The sequence below is a fragment of the Nycticebus coucang genome, chromosome 8 (assembly GCF_027406575.1).
Source record: "Nycticebus coucang isolate mNycCou1 chromosome 8, mNycCou1.pri, whole genome shotgun sequence".
In the NCBI taxonomy this organism is placed as follows: Eukaryota; Metazoa; Chordata; class Mammalia; order Primates; family Lorisidae; genus Nycticebus; species Nycticebus coucang.
In genome coordinates, this window is record NC_069787.1 from 20,390,910 (window position 1) to 20,410,299 (window position 19,390).

Here is a 19,390-nt window from a genome sequence, read left to right on the forward strand (position 1 = left end):
CAGAGAGAGAGTAAAGTTTTTTTGTACTTATTATAATAATATGGAAGCTCTTGTGGGATTTCTAAATATTCGACTGATTTATAGAAATCGTTGTAATAACATTTTTAGAATGTGCTTAGCCTTTCCCCTAGCTCCAAGCAAATAATACCATTTCTTGAGGCCCTTGTCCTGAGTTACATTAGACAGAGTGGATTAAATTTATATGGGCAGTGAGGTGGGGGGCCAGAGGGAGGAGGGAAAAGAAAATGAAATGAAAACCTGTACACGTCTACATGAAATGGCATCACATAAGTTGGTAACACAAATAAATCCAATTTTGCTATGTTTGTTGTAAAGCAGGTTTTCTTAGGTGCCTATCAGAGCACGCTTGAGTGTTTTAAGTTAGCTACTTTTTTTTTTTTTAACTGCTCTCCACAGAAAAGAGAACTATGTGTTTTAAGCTGATTAAATAGCTAAGGATATACTTGCCACAAACTGGTTATTCAAAGATGATTTGGGGTCTTTATGTAGCTAACAGAAAGGGTTTAATTAGCAAAGGGTAGCTTAGAAAAGTTACCCAGAGACAAGAAATTGATTCAACCACATTTTAGTTTAAATGAGAATTAAAATGTTAGTGCTTTCCTTTTCTAGTTTTTCAGAATTCCTAGTGTCTATAGTTGTATTTTATGTCTTTTTTTTTTTTTTTTTTTGTGGTTTTCGGCCGGGGCTAGGTTTGAACCCACCACCTCCGGCATATGGGACCAGCATCCTACCCCTTTGAGCCACAGGCGCCGCCCAGAATTTGTAGTTTTTTTTTTTTTTTTTTTTTTATGGCCAGGGCTGGGTTTGAACCCGCCACCTCCTGCATATGGGACCAGCGTCCTACCCCTTTGAGCCACAGGCGCCGCCCGTATTTTATGTCTTATGCATAATTACCGGAGTGAACGGTGGAATGATCCAAGGTTAAGACTTTGGTTCAACTGCCCTAAACACGAAAGCAGAAAGCGAGCGTCAGATGTTCAGAGCCCTGCATTCTCAAAATGTGAATTCTTGTTTAAGGTACACAAATAATTTAATTGTCAACTCTGTCGTGGCTGACACAGAACACAAACACAGATTCGTGGTGCCTGAATTATGACACAAATGAGGAGACGGTAGATAAGAGCAGTTGCTAAATAGCATAATGATTTTGGGCCGTCTTTATTCTGGTGGCTTGCCAAAGAGTGTGCTGCTATGCTGACTCCCATAAAATGTTAAGAAAATTTGATTGAACATTAACAAAATAGCATCAGCTGGAAAGCTTAGCTAAATTAATCTGGTGGAATAGGCCTGAGAGGAATATTTAGCAGTTAAGTAAAAAGGAAAGAAAAGATAAAGAGAAGAGTCTCCATTTGCTGTGGTATTTGGGGATGCCTGAAAAAACACCAAAGGGAATTAATATAGATTCCTGTGCTGACACGCCTCGCAGTCCAAGCGAATCAAAAGAAGAGATGGGAAATTAAGAAGTTGGTAAAGAACAAAAAAAGTTTGTGAACATAGCACTTAAAAGAATTTTTTTTTTTTTTTTAATTTTTTTGTATGTTTTTGGCTGGGGCTGGGTTTGAACCCGCCACCTCTGGCATATGGGACTGGCGCCCTACTCACTGAGCCACAGGCACCGCCCCCCACTTAAAAGAATTTTAAAACCCTGCTCCCAAAATAGCTAGCGGAGAACCCATTGAAGTACAATGCAAGAGAGAGGTGTGCAGAAGAGAAGGGAGAAGTCTGAACCCTGGAAGGACAGTATGTCTATGCTTCTATTACATTTATGGTAATGAGTGTATTGTGTGATTTTCTAGGGGCTTTGAGATTTTACAAATGTGAAGCTGTTTCCGTGGTAAACTTTGGGATAGATGGATGAGATTCAAGTACAGTCAGACGACCTTAAACTACTATTACTATCTCTGAGGTCCGTGGCTTCCCTTAGGCGTAACAAGATGAGAGACGAGGCCTGGACACTGGGACACTGATGGTCATTAACCCTTTTCACGCTCGCTTTCTGTGATCAGTGATGTCAGAATGTGATATCTGGGAAATGACCCTCTCCCTCTCCTGAATGTGGTTTTGAAAGTGATGGATGCTAGTAGAATTTCCAACTCTAGATCCCCCTGGGCTACTGAGTTAGTGTATTCCTCAGAGTCTACTAAACTAAGCTTACAAAAGTTTCTGGGAATAGAAGACCAACTTGGAGATGATTTCTTTTCTGCTAAGTTTAACTCTTTCTTATTCTTAATTATATTACACAATTTCATACGTAGATCAATTACTTTTATGGAGCTTAGGGAGTTTATCCTTGTTTATTGAATTTTCATATCAAAGTCTCCATGTTATCAAAAATTATAAAACATCATATTAAAAAATCCAGTCAGGCATTTGAACATTACGGAGGCAAGACGCCAAACCACTAAAAGGACTGATTTATTTTATTGGTAAGAATCAATATGGCCCCATCTATCATTACTTAGACAACATATAGACTTATTCTATATCCTTTGGTGATGCAAAAATATATTTTGAGCTTATATATTACTGTTTTCTGAAGATTATTTTAGTCTAACTCTGGAAAAGACAAAGAACAAATAGTGTACATATTGTGAAGTTCTGCCTTTAGCTCCACAGATGGGCATTATAATTCTTTAGAAATCTAATTAAAATAATGTAGAATTGATGTTTAGGATTATACATGGCTTTGCAATAAGAAAAGAAGAATTTAATGCTTTTCTATTGCTTAACTAGTTGTGCAATTGTGGGTGTGATGCTTACCTTCTTCAAATCTTACTTTTGTCCATCTAAGAACATGAATAATATCTCTTATATGTATATTGTAAAACTTAAGTGAAATGATATATCTAACCTAACTTTTTTTTTTTTTGCAGTTTTTGGCTGGGGCTGGGTTTTGAAACCACCACCTCTAACATATGGGGCTGGCACCCTACTCCTTTGAGCCACAGGTGCCGCCCCCCATATATCTAACATCTTAACACACAATCTTCCCATGATAGATACTATGCACATGGATATCATCATCATCATGAAACTCAGGGTCAACTCTGGGAAGGACAGATTTCCGACTGCTTTAATTGGTGACAGAATGAAAAATGAATGTTATTAAGTATATCCAAGCATTCCTTGAGAAGTGAAAGTGTCAACTTGGATGACTCACAAATGCTTTGTGTCCCCTTTCTGAGTATTTAGAGAAATCTTGGGGAAAATGTATCTTGTGTCAGGAAAGAAAGTCTACATCTCTACCTTTGAAATGGCACTAAGTAAGATACTGAGAATGGAGTAAGTCACAGAACAAGCCTATACCTCCTACTTTCTTCTTCTGGGAAAAACTCCTACTCCCCCGCCCAGTGCCAACTTAGTTACCTCCAGCCAGTTGAGGCCTTTCTGGGTACAGTAAGCCACGTTAGTGAACCGTCCTCACTGTGTCCACCAGTTTGCGGTGATACTTTCCCCACTGCACTGCAGCTGTTGACCTATCTGCCTTTCCCAAGAGACTCTGAGCTCATTCAAATTTATAGAGCCAAATCGTTCACAAGGCCTGTCAAATTGGTTTGCCGCAGTGCTTATAAATAAATGAATAGTTTGACAAGTCACACTTGGGAATCAGATTTGTCACTTCAAATCAGGAGTCCTCAAACTGTGTTCTCCAGAGAGCTGGGGGATTCTTAGGTCACCCCATGGAATGCTCATGAGTGGGAGGAAGGGAGAAGGGTATCAAGTCGAGGATGTTCACCAGATTGATTCAATATTGTCTGTTTCATGAAATGCATTCTTGCATAAATTCCATTTTTTAAAAAATGGTAAACTTTTAATGTGGAGAAAAAGGAAATTAGAAAATGGCAGTGATTAAAAAAATGCTCTGACAATGTCACTTCTGTTTTGGAAGAAATTAACAAGATTGATTTCTACACCGTTGGTTCTGCTTTATTTCTTCAACTGGATTGTTACAGGTAGCAGTTCTTTTCTTATTTGTTTACTTTTATCTTTTTCATATGCTCACTAGCACTTATAAGAAAGTGCAACCATTTTCTTTTTAAGTAAAGGACTTTAAATATATCAAGAAATCACTTCTTTTCTCAAAAATCAAACCATGAACAAAAGGTCATTTTTATAAATCATATGAATGATTGACCTTTTCTGTCTATAAAATTATTGCTATTGGATACTTATGTAAATTTTGAAAGATATAAATGTCACTCAGAAATTAGAAGCAAAGACTAGAAGTAGACACAATTCTAGGGCAATGATATTCATATTTTCAAAAAGTAAGGGAACTGAGGATTTATACCTCTTCAAGAGGGGAATAAAATGGAGGGTTGAATTTTAGGCTGAGAAAGAAAGTTCTGCATTGGAAAGGAAATAAAATGAGGAAAATGTTAACTTTATGTATGTATGCACCAAACCAGTGTTTCCCTAGGTATTACTCAGCTGCTTCAGCTTCTCATGGAGGAAGAGGGAGGGAACTTATAAAATGCAGATGCCTGGAAGAGCGTAGTGGTTTAGGCCTGTAATCCTAGCACTCTGGGAGGCTGAGGTGGGTGGATTGCTTGAGTTCAGAAGTTCAAGACCAACCTGAGCAAGATCGAGACCTCGTCTCTAGAAATAGCTGGTTGTCTTGGCAGGCACCTATAGTCCCAGCTACTGGGGAGACCAAGGCAAAAGGATCTCTTGAGCCCAAGCCTTTGAGGTTGCTGTGAGCTATGATGCCACAGTACTGTATGGAGGTCAATAGAGTGAGACTGTCTCAAAAAATATATAAATAAAATAAAAGAAAATAAAATGCAGATTCCTCGTCCTATTCCACAACTACTGAATCAAAATCTTAGGCATGGCTCTGGAATCTGAATTTTTCACAAAATTCTTATGCAGCATGATCAAATTTGAAATCTACTGATGCCGTCTTAAGAATTCACAGCAACTGTACAAGGAAAGTTCCCCATTTCCTGCGGTAGGACACAGTATAAGAACTTATAAGATGCTATTTCTTTTTTGAAACTTCTTTGCTTTGGCATATTTGCCCTTGGCTGAAAGCCACAGGATGTCATTACCCATCACAAAAACATTTTAAATAGAGAACTACAGCAATAATAGGCCAGCACAAGGCAGCGGGTGAAACAGCACTCACCCAGCCAGGCCAGCGGGATTTAAAGGCAGGCTTTATATCTTTAATGAAAAGGAGTTTTCTAAGACTGTGGTGGGTGGGTGGTTCTGCATGCACAGTGTAAAAGGTGAGTGCCCCAGAGCTGGGGAGACCAGTGGGATAAAAGGGACGGCACTGGGGAAAATGAGGGCGAGACTGCCAGAGGCACACACGGGCTTTCAGCTTGTTACATCTTCCTGCCACACAGCCAAGACTATCAGGTGGCTCTTGACATCTTCAACATGTATTCCCTTGGAAAGGCTCACCTTAACAAGGCTCTCAGGAGTTGAGAATGAACAATGTAAAATTTTATTACGAGGAGGCAGCCCAGAAGGGACTGTAATAAGCCTGGCATTGTGCCAAGTGTCACTCTTCCTTGAACATGGGAACATATGGTTCATTTGCCCACTTGATACTCACGCTACCTGATGTACTGGGCACTATTACATTAAGGAGTCAGTGATATGCAATAAAATTAGGTTTATTTGCTTGTTCCATTAGGAAGTTCTGCAAGGAGGAGGAAGGGGCAGAGAAGCCTGCTTCGCAGTTGCTGCATAACGGCTCACGTATTGCAAAGGCATTTGCGGATAGTTTATTAAGACTGAGCACTTGAAGTTGAGTAGAAGAAGAAGGAATAGTAATGATTTAGAAGGCAGATATTGCAAAATATATAAAAGGCATGAAAAAGGGAAGGAAAATCATATAATTGGCTTGCTTGCATTCAGGCAGCCAGACCCGCCCCCACCCCCAACACCCTACAAGATAAGATGTGCTGAAAATATTTCAAATTGTATATAAAGCCAGCACATTGTACCCCATGATTGCATTCATGTACACAGCTATGATTCAATTAAAAAAGAAAGAAAAAAGCCTCCAGGGAGAGAATGTCATGGTAGCTGAGTGTTGGGCAATGGGCTCTATAACTAGAAAAACAGCCTTGTCCAGGTAGGTTAGCAGGGAGAAGAATGAAGACAGACTAATTTTTATTCTGTTTCTTTACTGTGACAGGCTCTGCACTAAGGGCTTTGAAACAGTGAAATAGGTCTTCCCCAGGGTACATTTTTACCCATGAAAAAAGAAAGATCCAGTGACTTACTCAATGACTACCACCTCTTTCTTGTTACAGGGCATTCCACGGTCCTTCCTCTCATCTTTTTTGCCTCCCTCATCTCCTTCTCCCTTATCACGGCTTCTCCCTCTTCCCACTTTCCCTGCCATCTTTGACTTGTGTTTTTCCCTCAATGGAATGCGGTGCTGAAGAGGGAGAGCTCGGGGCACTGCAGAGGCAGGCAGGTAGATCCATTCCAGATTTGGGGATTGAAAGCAAATCTATCAAATAAGCACCACTTACTCAATAGTTGAATGAGACTCCATGCCACCAAATAGGGTTACCTGTTCCCATAAGGTGCCACATTTGCCAACTGCCCAGGGCTACACAGGGTTTAATGGTGGCATTACTGTGAGATAAATCACGCAGAAACCCTGATTAGATAAGGTCTATTTGCAAATATATATATATACTTGGGTAAGTAGATAAAGATAATGGAATTGGTTCCAGAGAGTTCAGCCGTCCTCTTATCTCAAGCCTGAGGAATATGATGACATTCTGAGACCAGTTGCCAAGGGGTAGAATCTGTACAATTGAGTAAGTTTGATTCTCTGTGAATTTTGAAGTGCTTTTGTATTTAGCTCTTTCAGATTACTAGAGTAAAAATGACACAAATGTAATCATATATTCCTCTGAAAAATACCTGAGTAAGGAAAAAAAACATGCTTTAATATTTGGAGATACGTAGGTGCCTGGTGTACTGCTTGGGATATAGGAGTTGCTTAACACGGTTACTGTCATTATTAATGACAAATTTTCTGACATGTAGCTGGATTTTATTTTATTTTATGTTTTAGGAATGAGGGAAAATGCAGTGGATTTTTTTTTTTTTTTTAGGAAAATGAGAAAAACATACCACCAATTATTTATGAATTCAATTATTCTCTCAATAATGGGATCAATTCTTTTTATCTCCAGGTCTCTGTTTATATTTTTTAGAGCTTGGATGTCACCATGACCGAACCTCAGTTAATTCTGGCACCGTATCTAATGCCGCCTGTCAGGAGACAGCATTGAGCTGTCTCTCCAGTAGGGTAACATTTCCTATTAAATTCAGGAGGGGATCCCTGAGGAGGGAGCCGGCAGTCACTGGGCATAAGGAGACAAATCTAGGACTTTGATTTCTGTCAGTTCACTTGCTAAGTAGATCCACAAGGAAAAAATAAAAAGAAGTGATTAATCAAACCTAGCAGATGTGGAATTGATTCCCTCAGTTCCCTCAGAATGCCTTACGGAGATAAACTTAATCTGCATTCATCTCAACTTTGAAGTTTGTGGTGGTTCCTCTGACTGCTGGAGGTAAACATTTGAAACTGGGATCTGCATAAAGGTTAGAATGACAGTGATGAACGCATCCATTGGCAATGGCATGTGCGCAGATCACCTGTCCTTCCACACTTGCTGTTTATCTGAATCTGATACAAACTCAGAGGTGACACAGTATTATTTTCTCTTAAATGGACCAATGAAGACCACCGAAGGTAAAGTGCTTGCTAGAAGTTATCAACTAACTAAGAAGCAGAAATGAAACTTGAACTTGGTTGTTGGACTTCAAATAAATTTAACAAGAAACAATATCATAAGAAAGGGCAAATAAAATATTATGCGTCCTATGGTTAGCTGGCTTACCATTGTTATCACCAGCACCAAGTATAATAGTTGGATCATAATAGGTATTTAATAAATATTTACGGCATGAATGAAGGAATTAAAAACTGCGTGTACATATCATGGTTTTCTTGATTATTAACATTTTTGGTTTAACTACAAAATCTCCAAAGTCAGTAAAACAAAGTAAACTTGAATTTTTATTAATTTAGCAACGCAGAAAATATTTACTGCATGTGTGCTGTGACCATATTTTTTCTGGGGGCTGGACCTTTAATGGTAAATTAAAGAGTGGCACTCTTTGCCCTCATGGAACTTACAGTCTAGCTGCCAGGACTGCCTGTAAACTCTGAATCCATCCAATCAGATAATCTTTGCTGCTATGACAATTCACAGCTCCGTCACTTGGTTACTGTAGCAAATCACTGGGACTTACACATATATAAAGTTACAACTATAAGATAGAACTTGCTATTTCAACCTGCCATGCTAAGATTGTTTTTATTGATGCCTAATGTGTAATCTCTATGCAGGAAGTCACTGCATGGGTATAAAGTTTAATATTTCTTAAAGTTGTTTTCATATTATTTCATCCTAAAATAAATCTGGGAAAGAATAACCTCAAAGAAAAAAGAGTAACGTAGCATTTTTACTCAAGGTCATCATCATTTACTCAATCATCAATGATAGGACCGAAACCAGAATCCCTGTTTTCTAATTCCAAATGCATTGCTCTGTGTAATATCCAGCCTAGTTTCTCCTGCAGGAATATATCTTTTGCTTCTCTTAAATTTAAGTGCTATTTCTAAAGCATGGGTAGCTCCAAAAAGAATGAGACACATGTTGCCTGACCATTCATTCCTAGCAGGAAACCAGACAGCCCTCGAACTCTGTAACACCATCTACCTATTTTTAGTTCAAGGAAAACTTTGCTACTCTGACAGTCTGCTATGAATTTATAGGCAGTTGCTGCAAAGACAGAACTCTTAAAGCAGTCAGTGCTTCGATTACGGTACATAGGCTAATAAGAAACATGTTCACGTACGCAGAAACATTGTTAGATCTGAATTACCAACACATCAAATTAGGTTAAATTATGTGACAATAGCCCTTCGAAAAATGAATAGTTGAATATGTTCTCCATTATCCCTCCAGAGAAAAAGATTTGATTACAGAGATGGGGGACATAGCATCACATTGAAGCTTCATCATTTAACTAGCAATGTGATGGGAGCTGTCTCAATTCAGGTAAAACTGGAAGGAATTGGCAAAATATATATATATGTTGCCACCACTTTTTAAAAGTCGGCAATACAGTATGATTACCTTGAATAGGTTTCTTTAGAGCCCTCTCAACTATCTCTAGATTGTTATACTTTATTGGCAGCAAGAGTTAGTGACAATGAAATTTCAAAGTCGACAGTACCACATAGAAGTTTTATAACAAAGACTAAAAATGTACATTTCCCACATAGGTATTTTCAAGGTCAAGAACTAAAAAACATTTCTATTTGGAATCATTATAAGAAATTGAAGTTTGTTTTCTATACCTGACTCTTTTCTTCTTCTCATATACATAACTGTGTCTGCTTTAACAGAGGTAGGATAGGGGAGGAGTTACGGATATTTTGCTACTTAAGAGAAATAATCAGACTGGGGTGGCATTAAAAATGGGGCTCAGTGTTCTGTGTTTGATTTTAAGATCTGAACCTATACATTTTAGAAAATGGGCTCAATCATTCTAGTGCCCCTTTGAAACATATTAGTGTTTCTACACATGCAATAAATCTCCCATTTTGCAATTAAATCGAAAAATTACTTTCCCAGCCAACCTCTATGCCAACACTCTTCCCCTGGCTCTGAAAATATTTAGTTTCATTTTCTTTGGAAATCTGATGCCTATCCCTAAACACACATGCATACATGCACATGCATAAATTCATACATAGATAACCTTAATGAAATAAACTTCATTCATCTACTTAAAATATAAGACCTGTTCTGTGTCATTAGCTACTATTTTAATATTGCTCTGTCCAAAGCTTTCTTCCAGTGTGGTGGCTGTTGGCCAGCTAAATGCAGTTACCTTGCTAGGATTTTAGGATCTGCACTGGCAACATTGTTTTGAAAAGGAGGGTTCTGATCAAGGAAAAATAAAAAAAAATAAGGTAATATCATATAATCGTTATGACTAAAATTATAGAAGAAATAATCAATCTTGAGCCTGCATAGGCTTGAAGAAACCCTTTTATGTTCTCTCCTCTTTTAAGGGTTTCTTATCCATTTGACATATGGAGGCCTACAGCAGACACCTGGCTTTCCCAGATGCTCTAAGTGGGGCAGAATGGGGGCTGGACTCTCTCTTCATCGTGGCACCCTACACCTACAGTCTGCAGCAACGCCACTTTGGGCTTTCTCATCTTCCTTGCTCCCTCTCATTTTTAACCTTCCCTTCCCTTCCCTTTCTTCCTTTTTTCCTGCCAATTTTTACCTTCCACCTCTTTGGAACTCCCCAGGACAAGATTATTAAAAAGCCATTAGGCTAACACAAAGAGAAATCTAGATGTTGTATTTCCTAATAAGCAGCTTAATGAAACCAGCCAGGTCAGCAGGCAATGCAAGGAGGGCCAGCCTGTGTGCAGAGACCTGAGGTCTGCTGGGGCTGGTGTGTGACCCTTCACCCATTACTGCCCGGTGTAATCAATACTGGGCAGAGATGTATGTCTGTAATTACCACCTTCCGCTAGGACTCAGTTTATTTTAACTTTCAAGAATGTTTGTTCAGCTGATAATTCATTTGCTTGTTTTCTTTTTGTTAAATCTCATACTAAAATTCCATAGCAAAGAGGAGACAGAATTACAAAAGAATAATCTGTAAATAGAAATCACAGGGTTCATTCCTTTAATCTCAGTGAGACAACGCAGAGTCTGTTACATCATTAATAGTTGTGTTGAGCCTAGAAACATCCTAAATTTATACTGTATGGGGCAAAACAAAATAAGGCAAAAATTTGCAAAGTTGCGTTCAAAACAATTTCCCTTGTGCACTTTTTTTTTCCCTTCATTTTCACATATTTACTCAAATCCTTCCTCTTCCTTTTCTTTTTCCTCTTCACATACCCTGTCTTTGGGCTTTTTAAGGTTATAGAAGGTAAATGCAGTCATTCCTGCTCTTTGAGTTAGAGCTTTAGAGTCACTTTATTAATAAGGCAGAGCTAATATATTTTTCCAGCCCCTCCGTACGAAGTGCTCTGTGTGATACTGCAGGATCTCTTCAGTTTTCCTAATCCACAGCAGTGTATTCAAACCTTGATTAGATTTTAGGGATGAAAGAGGAAACATTTATAAAGCTCCACATCTGAATCGGTGGGAGTATATCTCCCAAGCAGTGTATGTGGGTCAGTACAAAAGTTTTGAGACAGACTGTGTCCTGGTCCATTATTTCACTTCCAAGAAACACAGTTGACAGCATCCTTTCTGATTCACCTGTGCAAGTTTCACCTTGCTCAGCTTGTCTCTGTTTCTGGGAAGGCTTCATTTGTTTCCATCCAGGCAGATTTTATGTTTCTTGATTTTCTTTTTTTTTTGCAGTTTTTGGCCGGGGCTGGGTTTGAATCTGCCACCTCCGGCATATAGGGCCAGCGCCTTAATCCTTTGAGCCACAGGCGTCGCCCATGTTTCTTGATTTTTGTGTATCTCACAACTTTCATAATGACCCATGTACATGAAGGAAGGGGCCCAACTTAGGCCAGACTACCATGTTCCTTTCACCTTTTATTAAACCTTAGTTTTGAAGCATCTGTTTTTATATCTTGAGCATTTCCCTCCAAACAGCCTTTCTCCACAGTTGGAAATGCCCTACATATTCAAACTTTTTAATACTGTCATTCATCTCATAGATTTTTTTTCTTTTCTGAGACAGAGTCTCATTCAGTCACCCTAGGTTGAGTGCTGTGGCATCATAGCTCAGAGCAACCTCAAACTCTTGGGCTCAAGCAATCCTCCTGCCTCAGCCTCATGACTAGCTGGGGCTGCAGGAGCCCACCACAATGCCCAACTAGTAGAAAAAAGCAGTTTAGTACAGACGGAGTCTCTCTGTGCTGAAGCCAATCTCAAATCCTGAGTTCAAACAATCCACCCTCCTGGGCCTCCCAGAGTGCTAAGATTACAGGCGTGAGCCACCGTGGCCAGACAGGCATAGGTATTTATTGAATTTTGATTCTGTGCCAAGGCACAGGGCATACAACGATAAATATCAAAGAATTTCTGTCCTGGAAAAAGCTTCAATCCAGGGGTATAAAGAAATTTGGACACAGGAGGGAATGTAGAAGGAAATATTGCCTGCAAGGGTCCCTCTGCTGCACTTCCTGTCATGTACAGGAGAGGGGCTTCACGGCAGCCGCTGTAACCAGGGTGGGGCTCTACACAATCCACAGGGATTGCTGCTTTCTGTTTGTTTGTGTAACTCCTTATTCTCTTTCCTAGGCTGCAAGAGAAATCTTAAGATTAGAAATGACAAAATGGTGTTCCCTGCACGCAGCCTATGGATATATTTTTTTCTGGCTTGGAAAATTCATAGCAAAGCAGATGGCTAGATTTCCCTGAAATGTTGGGAGTTCTACAAAGCTGGGTCTACCATCCCACAAAACGACAGTTGACAGATTTGGTGGCATGACTGTCCCTGTCCAGTGTGGAATTCACTCTCCAGTTTTCCACCCACATTCATTTCTTCCAAGACTGACAGTTGCAGTTTTCATCATACCATAGTTGTCCTTTCCCTCACCTGGCCTTTCCCCTGCCTGGCAGGATATGCCTAGGAATTCAGGACACATATGGAGCTGAGGGGCGTGCTGAACCACAGGGACGATTTCATATCTTTAGCACGCTGGCTCATTCACAGTAGGATTTAATTACCGATCTGATCACACAGTAACGCAGGTGAGTTATTGAAAGAGAACCACATCTGCCGTCTAGTCACCCCTTTTATGTACAAGCATCTATGGTATAATGCAGTTAAATGTATTATTAGTGGAGAAAAACACTTGTTTTGTTCTGTCAAACTCTCCTGGAAAACCTGCCGGTGCTGATCTAGGATTTCTCGACTGTATCCATTACGGAAGGAAAGTTCTTTCTCTACAGGAACCTCTCTACATTTTTTCACGCAGTGAATTCATTATGTCATGGGGTGAACACCTGTGTGACTATTTAAAAACCACAACATCAGGTGTGTGCCAATGTGTGTCTCTCTCCTTTGTGGAATGTTCTTGGCACTGATTCTCAGAAGCCAGGTTGGGAGAAAGCCTTCAAACTGAATATAGAAAAAGGTCTTAAAGGATTATTTAAAAATATGTATCTATTATAAGTGCATGCACTGAAAATATTCCAGCCAATTCATACAAATGGGACTTTGCTTTATAAGATCCTCTTGTTTTTACTATCATGTAAAAAAATGCATTTTCGGGAACTCTATTAAAAGTTTATTGTAGAGCAGGGAATTTTGAAAGACCTAGTAAATCCCCCAGATTTGGAAGATGTTATATTACAAAATGTTTTAAAATATTTTTCATTAAGAATAAAGATTACCTTACCTTTTAGTTTGTCTCAAGTTCTCTGCTCCCCTTTTCCAAGAGATCGCTGCCCTGGGAAAAGCATTTGGTTTGCATTCAATAACAATATTCCCACCAACTTGAACAACTGAATTTTTTTTGATGGGATTTTTGGAGAAATCTGGAGCTGAGGCTAAAAACAGAATTAAAAACAAAATTGTTAAATTACTCTGTTATCTTGAGAATAAGTGACCCAAAAGGTAACTTGGTACACTGGACAGAATCAACTACTTAACAGCTAGAAATCTTTTTCAAACTACTATGCTCAGGGCATGTTAGGACCAGATACTAATGTAACAAACATTTTAGACTCTCTGTTTCCATTTGTAACATGAAAACGACAATAGACACTGCCTTACGTTAGTGTTGGGATTAAAGGAGGCAACAGTTGTAAAGTACTGTCCCATCGTGTCTGACACAAAGTATATGCTACTTAAGTAATAAACTGTAATTGATTTTGTTGTGTTGGTTATCAATTTTTTTTTAATTTTTCTGCTGGTGGTGGTCATTACAATAACAAAAGTATTTCGGTAGGAAGAATGCTAGCTAGAAAAAGTCACATTTCCAGTAGCATTTATAATTAAGGGGGGTGAAGATTGTTTCATTAACTAGAAGAAATCTGTCACGTGAACACACAGACATCAAGGGAAGGTGCGAAATTAAGTCCCTACAGAGGAAAATGCTAAGATTAAAGCAATTTAAGGAATTTTAACCTTACTAAGAAAATCATGAAATCTATTGCAGCTAAAATAATTGTCCTAAATTTGAGTATATATGCATACGTGTAAATAGCTATAGCATACCACTGGGATAAGTCAGAAGTACTATACCACCATGTCAGATTTCCTCAGGCAAGCTTTAGCGAGCAAAATGTAAACAGTCCATCTTCTATAGGACCAGACAAGCTGAGCAGAAAGTTTAAAAAAATAGTTTGTGTTCCCACTAAATAAATGTTGCATAGATAACAGTTCATGAAGACGAGAAATTTTTAGACTGCCTGGGAGGCATCTGAGTCGTTCACTTCATGGATGCTGAAACCCACATGTCCAATCTCCATTCCGAAAGTTCAAAGGAACTGACATTTTTCAGCTGGGCCATCCTCTCTGGCTTCTGTGCTTCTCAGCTGTTGCTTCTCTGCAGTTCACCTGATCTGTGCATAATTTTTCCTGTGATCTCAGGTTAAAGGGAATATCTTCAAGTTAGGTTATGGTACTTTACCATGTGTTGTGGTGGCAACTACTCAATTCTTAGCCATAAACAAATCACATTTTAGATCTGTGTTTTTTTTTTTCTCCTTGAAACTATAAGTTCAATGAAAGTAAAAATCAGTTTAGTCTTAATGAGGTTTAGACATAGTAAATGTTCAATAAAACAGGGGTAATTGAAGCAGTTAACAAGCGAATGTTCATCACCCATAAGCTCACAAAACTTTGTGTTTTGTTATTTGATTCTTCTTCCCTTTTACCTTCTTTGTTCTCCTCACCTCTGAGAAAGCTACGGGCTGAAAGCCTCCAAGGACTCATTTATTGTGGAAGACACCACTGGTTGGATTTCCCAGGTTATTATTCTTTTTTTTTTTAGGATTTTCTTTTTTTTTTTTTTTGTATTGTTAAATCATAGCTGTGTACATTAGTGCAATCGCCTGTACCCATTCTAAGATGCACCATAGATGTGGCTAATCTTAGTACTCTCCATTGTAGGGGATTATTTTCACACCTTCCGTTGACATCTGTATGTTCATGTGACAGGTTTCTAGTTAATGAGATAAAAGGAGTTTACTGTGGAAAATCAGGGAAATTGCTTTTCTAGAGAAGGGACAGGTGTGGTCAGGCCTGGTACCTCCTTCTTCTGTCTTGGTTTCTCTAATCCCAGCAGCCATCTTGAAATTGTGTGGTTACAAATAGGAGGCAAAGGTGATAAAGAACAACAATGTCAAGCTGCGACGCCGCAGCTGGCAGCCAGCACTCCTTTTGCTGAGAGAGAAAGTAAATCACTGTCTGGTTGGCCGCTGTAAATTGTGATTTTCCTTTCTTACTTATTAATTTGTAGCTGAAAATATTCCTAACCAATACTCTTTGAGTTATACCCCAAACCTCATGCTAGCATCAATGTTGGAGAAGGCTCTTCTGCTTTGGATGCACCCAGCGATGGGCTCTTCCTCAAGCCCTAACCCATTGCCAAAGCAGAATAATAATTACCACCTTGAATTTTGCAAAAAGCTCATTTAAAATTTTCCCATCATTGCAAGGGAAAGCAACTAGGAATTTACAGAAAAAAATGGGTTCAGATTATTTGTAATTATAGCTCGCTAAAGTGTCATTTTGAATTTTTTGGTTGTAAATGAATGGCTTACCTAAAACGCTCAATTCAGCATTTGCATAAATTGTCTGATATTTGTTTTCTGCGGCACATTGGTAGACACCAGAATCTGACACATTCAGCATTGTTATGATAAGTGTCCCATTTTCTATTTGAATTCTCTCCTAATAAAGAAAAAGGCTAGTATGTTAATGCAGCTTTTGCTTAACCAGAATATGTTATTATACACATTTGTGCATATAAGCTCTTATAATTTGGTATATTTATATACTGCAAAATCCTGAGCAGTGTTCTGAAATTTAAACAAATGAAAATATGCTTACTATAAGTTTAGTCATTAGTATATTTTGTTATCCTATTTATTTGAAGATTAGTATTCTCTGCATGGAATGTATGTTAACCTTCTGTTATATGGTATATATACAATAATTTGGAACAGATCACCATTCTAATTATTCCAGAAAACATGATTGGCAGTAATGTTAGATATGAATAGCATGATTAGACTATTGCCTTTTCTTTTGAGATAGAGTCTCACTCTGTTACCCTGGAGAGAGTTGCCTGATGTCACTGTTGCTCTCAGCAACCTCAAACTCTTGGGCTCAAGAGATCCTTTTGCCTCAGCCTCCTAAGTAGCTGGGACTACAGTCTATGCCACCATAAAGGCTAGTTTGTCTATTTTTAGTAGAGGCAGGTGTCTCACTCTTGCATAGGATGATCTCAAACTCCTGAGCTCAAGCAATCCACCAGCTTCAGCCTCCCAGAGTGCTAGGGGGTTGTCTTGTCTGCAGGTGTGAGCCACCACGCCCAGCTGTGAGTTGGGAATTTTCTAACTGAGTCTTAAGTTGGAGGAACTGAATCTTGCCTTTGTTCAGCTACTAAAAATTGTGCCTAACCAGCCAAAATCTGTTCCTGAGTTGCATTTGGGATATAGAAACACAATTTTGAATTCATATAATGAAATAGTTAATAATAGAAATGTAACTTAAAACTAAATATTTCAAGGAACCTATTCCCATTCTCCAAGGAAAACAAAAGTAGCCTGGAGGAAACGGAATGTTACGTGCAAAAGGTATGCGGGAGGAAAATTCCACTGAAGTTGAAATAAAGAGTAGCATTGTATTCAGCTTCCAAACTACATATTTTTTCGTGCCTCTGTCTATGCCCACATGTGCAAAGTCAAGTGAAGAAATGACATAATTATGTGCATAATTTAATGGGGAATATCTCAGCTCTCTCTCCTTTTCTGGATATTGTAGAAGAAAGTATGCTTTAGATCGAAAGAGAGGGGAACTGCTTTAGTTCTCCACTTTCCTACAGGTTCAGAGACAGTCATCACTTTTCAATAAAAGCAAGACACTGGGTAGTGAATAAGAACTTGGGTGCTGGTTTCAGGAACAAAGATTACAATACTAATTCTATCATTTACTAGCTGGGGTGTGACGACTTTCCACAGGTGGTATAAGTGCTTTAAAACTCATTTTCTTTATTTACATAAAGGAACAGTAAGTGTATCTCTCTTATACATTTCTCACGAGGCTGCAACAAGGCAGGATATGGAAAGCATTTAACACAGAGCTTCCCTCCTGTCAAAGTTCAATAACTATCTGTGATGATGATTACTATGAGGATAACATTTGAATGTGGTTCTAGCACTGACTGTGGCCTTGTGAAAGTTTTTGTCTCGTCTCATTTGAAAGATGGGTTTTTGAAAGACAAGTTTTTATCTTTTGCTCATTTGAAAGACAAGGATAATAGTAGTAGTTACTTTGCAAATTTACTACAGGACTAAAAAATCAATGGATACTTCTTTTCCTAGAACACTCTTAACAACCCATGAGTAATCCTTTAGTTATAACTGTAAGTTGTTATTACCATTAGTAACAAAATTTATCTAGCAGAGCAGGTGAATTTTTAGTATCAGTATGGTTGCTTACCTCTGGGTTGAGGCGTTCCCCATTTTTTAACCATGTGTACCAAGGGTTTGGCTTCCCACTAGCTTTGCATTCCCACAGCAAACTGTCATAGATAGAAAGGTATGTGTTTTGGATTTTCTGTTCCCATTCTGGAGGAGCTGTTTCAAAAGAAGAGGAGAACAACTGTTTGGTAAGGCAAATATCCAAGACATTATGTTATATTCCAAAGGCTGTGGAAATTGAAGGGCAAGGCCAACAAGGTCCAGTTGGATTGAATGCACATGATTTGCACAAGGGAAAATGCAGGAGTCAATGTGGAGTGACAGAAATTCTGTTGGAAACGTCATTGGGCATTTGGCTCAAGTTAAATGTTTATCATCTGTCATTTTGCTGCACCTGTATAACAACTTGGGAGTTGGGAAAAAAGGTCAAAATATAGAACAGGGCCAAAGAAAAATTCTGTCCTGAATATTAGCATATGTGCCAAATTAGAAAATTTATACTAAATCTGAACCTGTATACTAACTACAAAAGTCCACTGATTATATTTGTTCTATACAAATTAAAATTAAATTTTCTTATGTCAGACACAATTGCAACTCAATAATAGCTTTAAGTAATACCAAATATGAGCCTCCTCACATCTCGGCAGTATGATAAGAAATGCATGTCCACATAGAATTCAAAATAGCTTACAAAGGTTTAAGGTATATGGAATTTTTGCTTAGTGTAAAAATAATATTTATTTATTTAATGTGCATAGTCTTTGGATGCATAGCATTTCTGAAGAGTGACGTTTTAAATCTTTAACAATATAGGAAATATACAGAAGAGGAAGCTTAGGATTTTGGGTCTAACCAACAGGCCTGAGTGTCAGACCTTTCCCCCTATTGCCTGGTTATGAAAAGCCCTTGGACTCTTTGGAACATGTTCCCTTTGCTGTAATGATAATAAGAGTTCAGAGATTTCCACTGGAGGTTACAAAGACACAATATAGATGGATATATTGTATCCATTGATGGATAATATTACTATTACCTGGCTTTAATTTATTACTTAAATATAACAATATAATTGAAACCGAGAGACTCTTTTTGTGAATGTATTATTCAACTCTGAGGTAATTGAGTCAATTCTCAGTTCTGTTGAGAACACTTCAGCAAGTGAATTAATATTTGACTAAGAAGCATAATGATTACCTTATTGACCAGTTATCTATTATTCCCCCACAAGGGCCATTTTGGACTCAGTAAATGGCTAGTTTGGTTGTGATGAGATGTGTTTCAAACGGACGTGGTGGAGAGCTGTGGGAGCAGAAGGGGTCAGTTTTAGAAGATCCTTCCAGGCTCTTACGTGGAATGTACCCATCATCTGTGAGAGGTCTTGCTAAAATAATCTTAGATTTCTTGTCTATAAAATAACTTAAAGTTATTTCTCCATCGTAAAAATTTTGTAAGAATCATATGAATTAATACTTGTATAATTTCTATGTAACAGTTGCTGTATCAAGGTACAGGAAAGTACCTCAATATTGATTTCACTTTTACAGATACTTTTGTACGCTGGGTCACCTCTTGGTTATATCTTTGTCCCCTTTTGAATGGAAAAATGAGAAATATTGATTAAAAGATAGACCAAGTCTTTAATATCTTGGGTCTACTAAAATTTC

The 19,390-nt window shown here is 38.4% G+C and overlaps 1 protein-coding gene across 2 annotated transcripts in view; it reads right to left on the minus strand.

Annotated features, from left to right (window-relative positions):
- The window catches only part of CNTN6 (contactin 6), a 353,237-nt gene that overhangs the window by 84,602 nt on the left and 249,245 nt on the right, over positions 1–19,390 (minus strand). For both annotated transcript variants that reach the window (XM_053600445.1, XM_053600444.1), the window contains 3 exons: positions 17,743–17,879; positions 15,840–15,969; positions 13,469–13,619 (listed from right to left, as the gene is read on the minus strand). In XM_053600445.1, the coding sequence (XP_053456420.1) occupies positions 13,469–13,619; positions 15,840–15,969; positions 17,743–17,879 (418 nt within the window). The remainder of the gene's footprint in view (positions 1–13,468; positions 13,620–15,839; positions 15,970–17,742; positions 17,880–19,390) is intronic.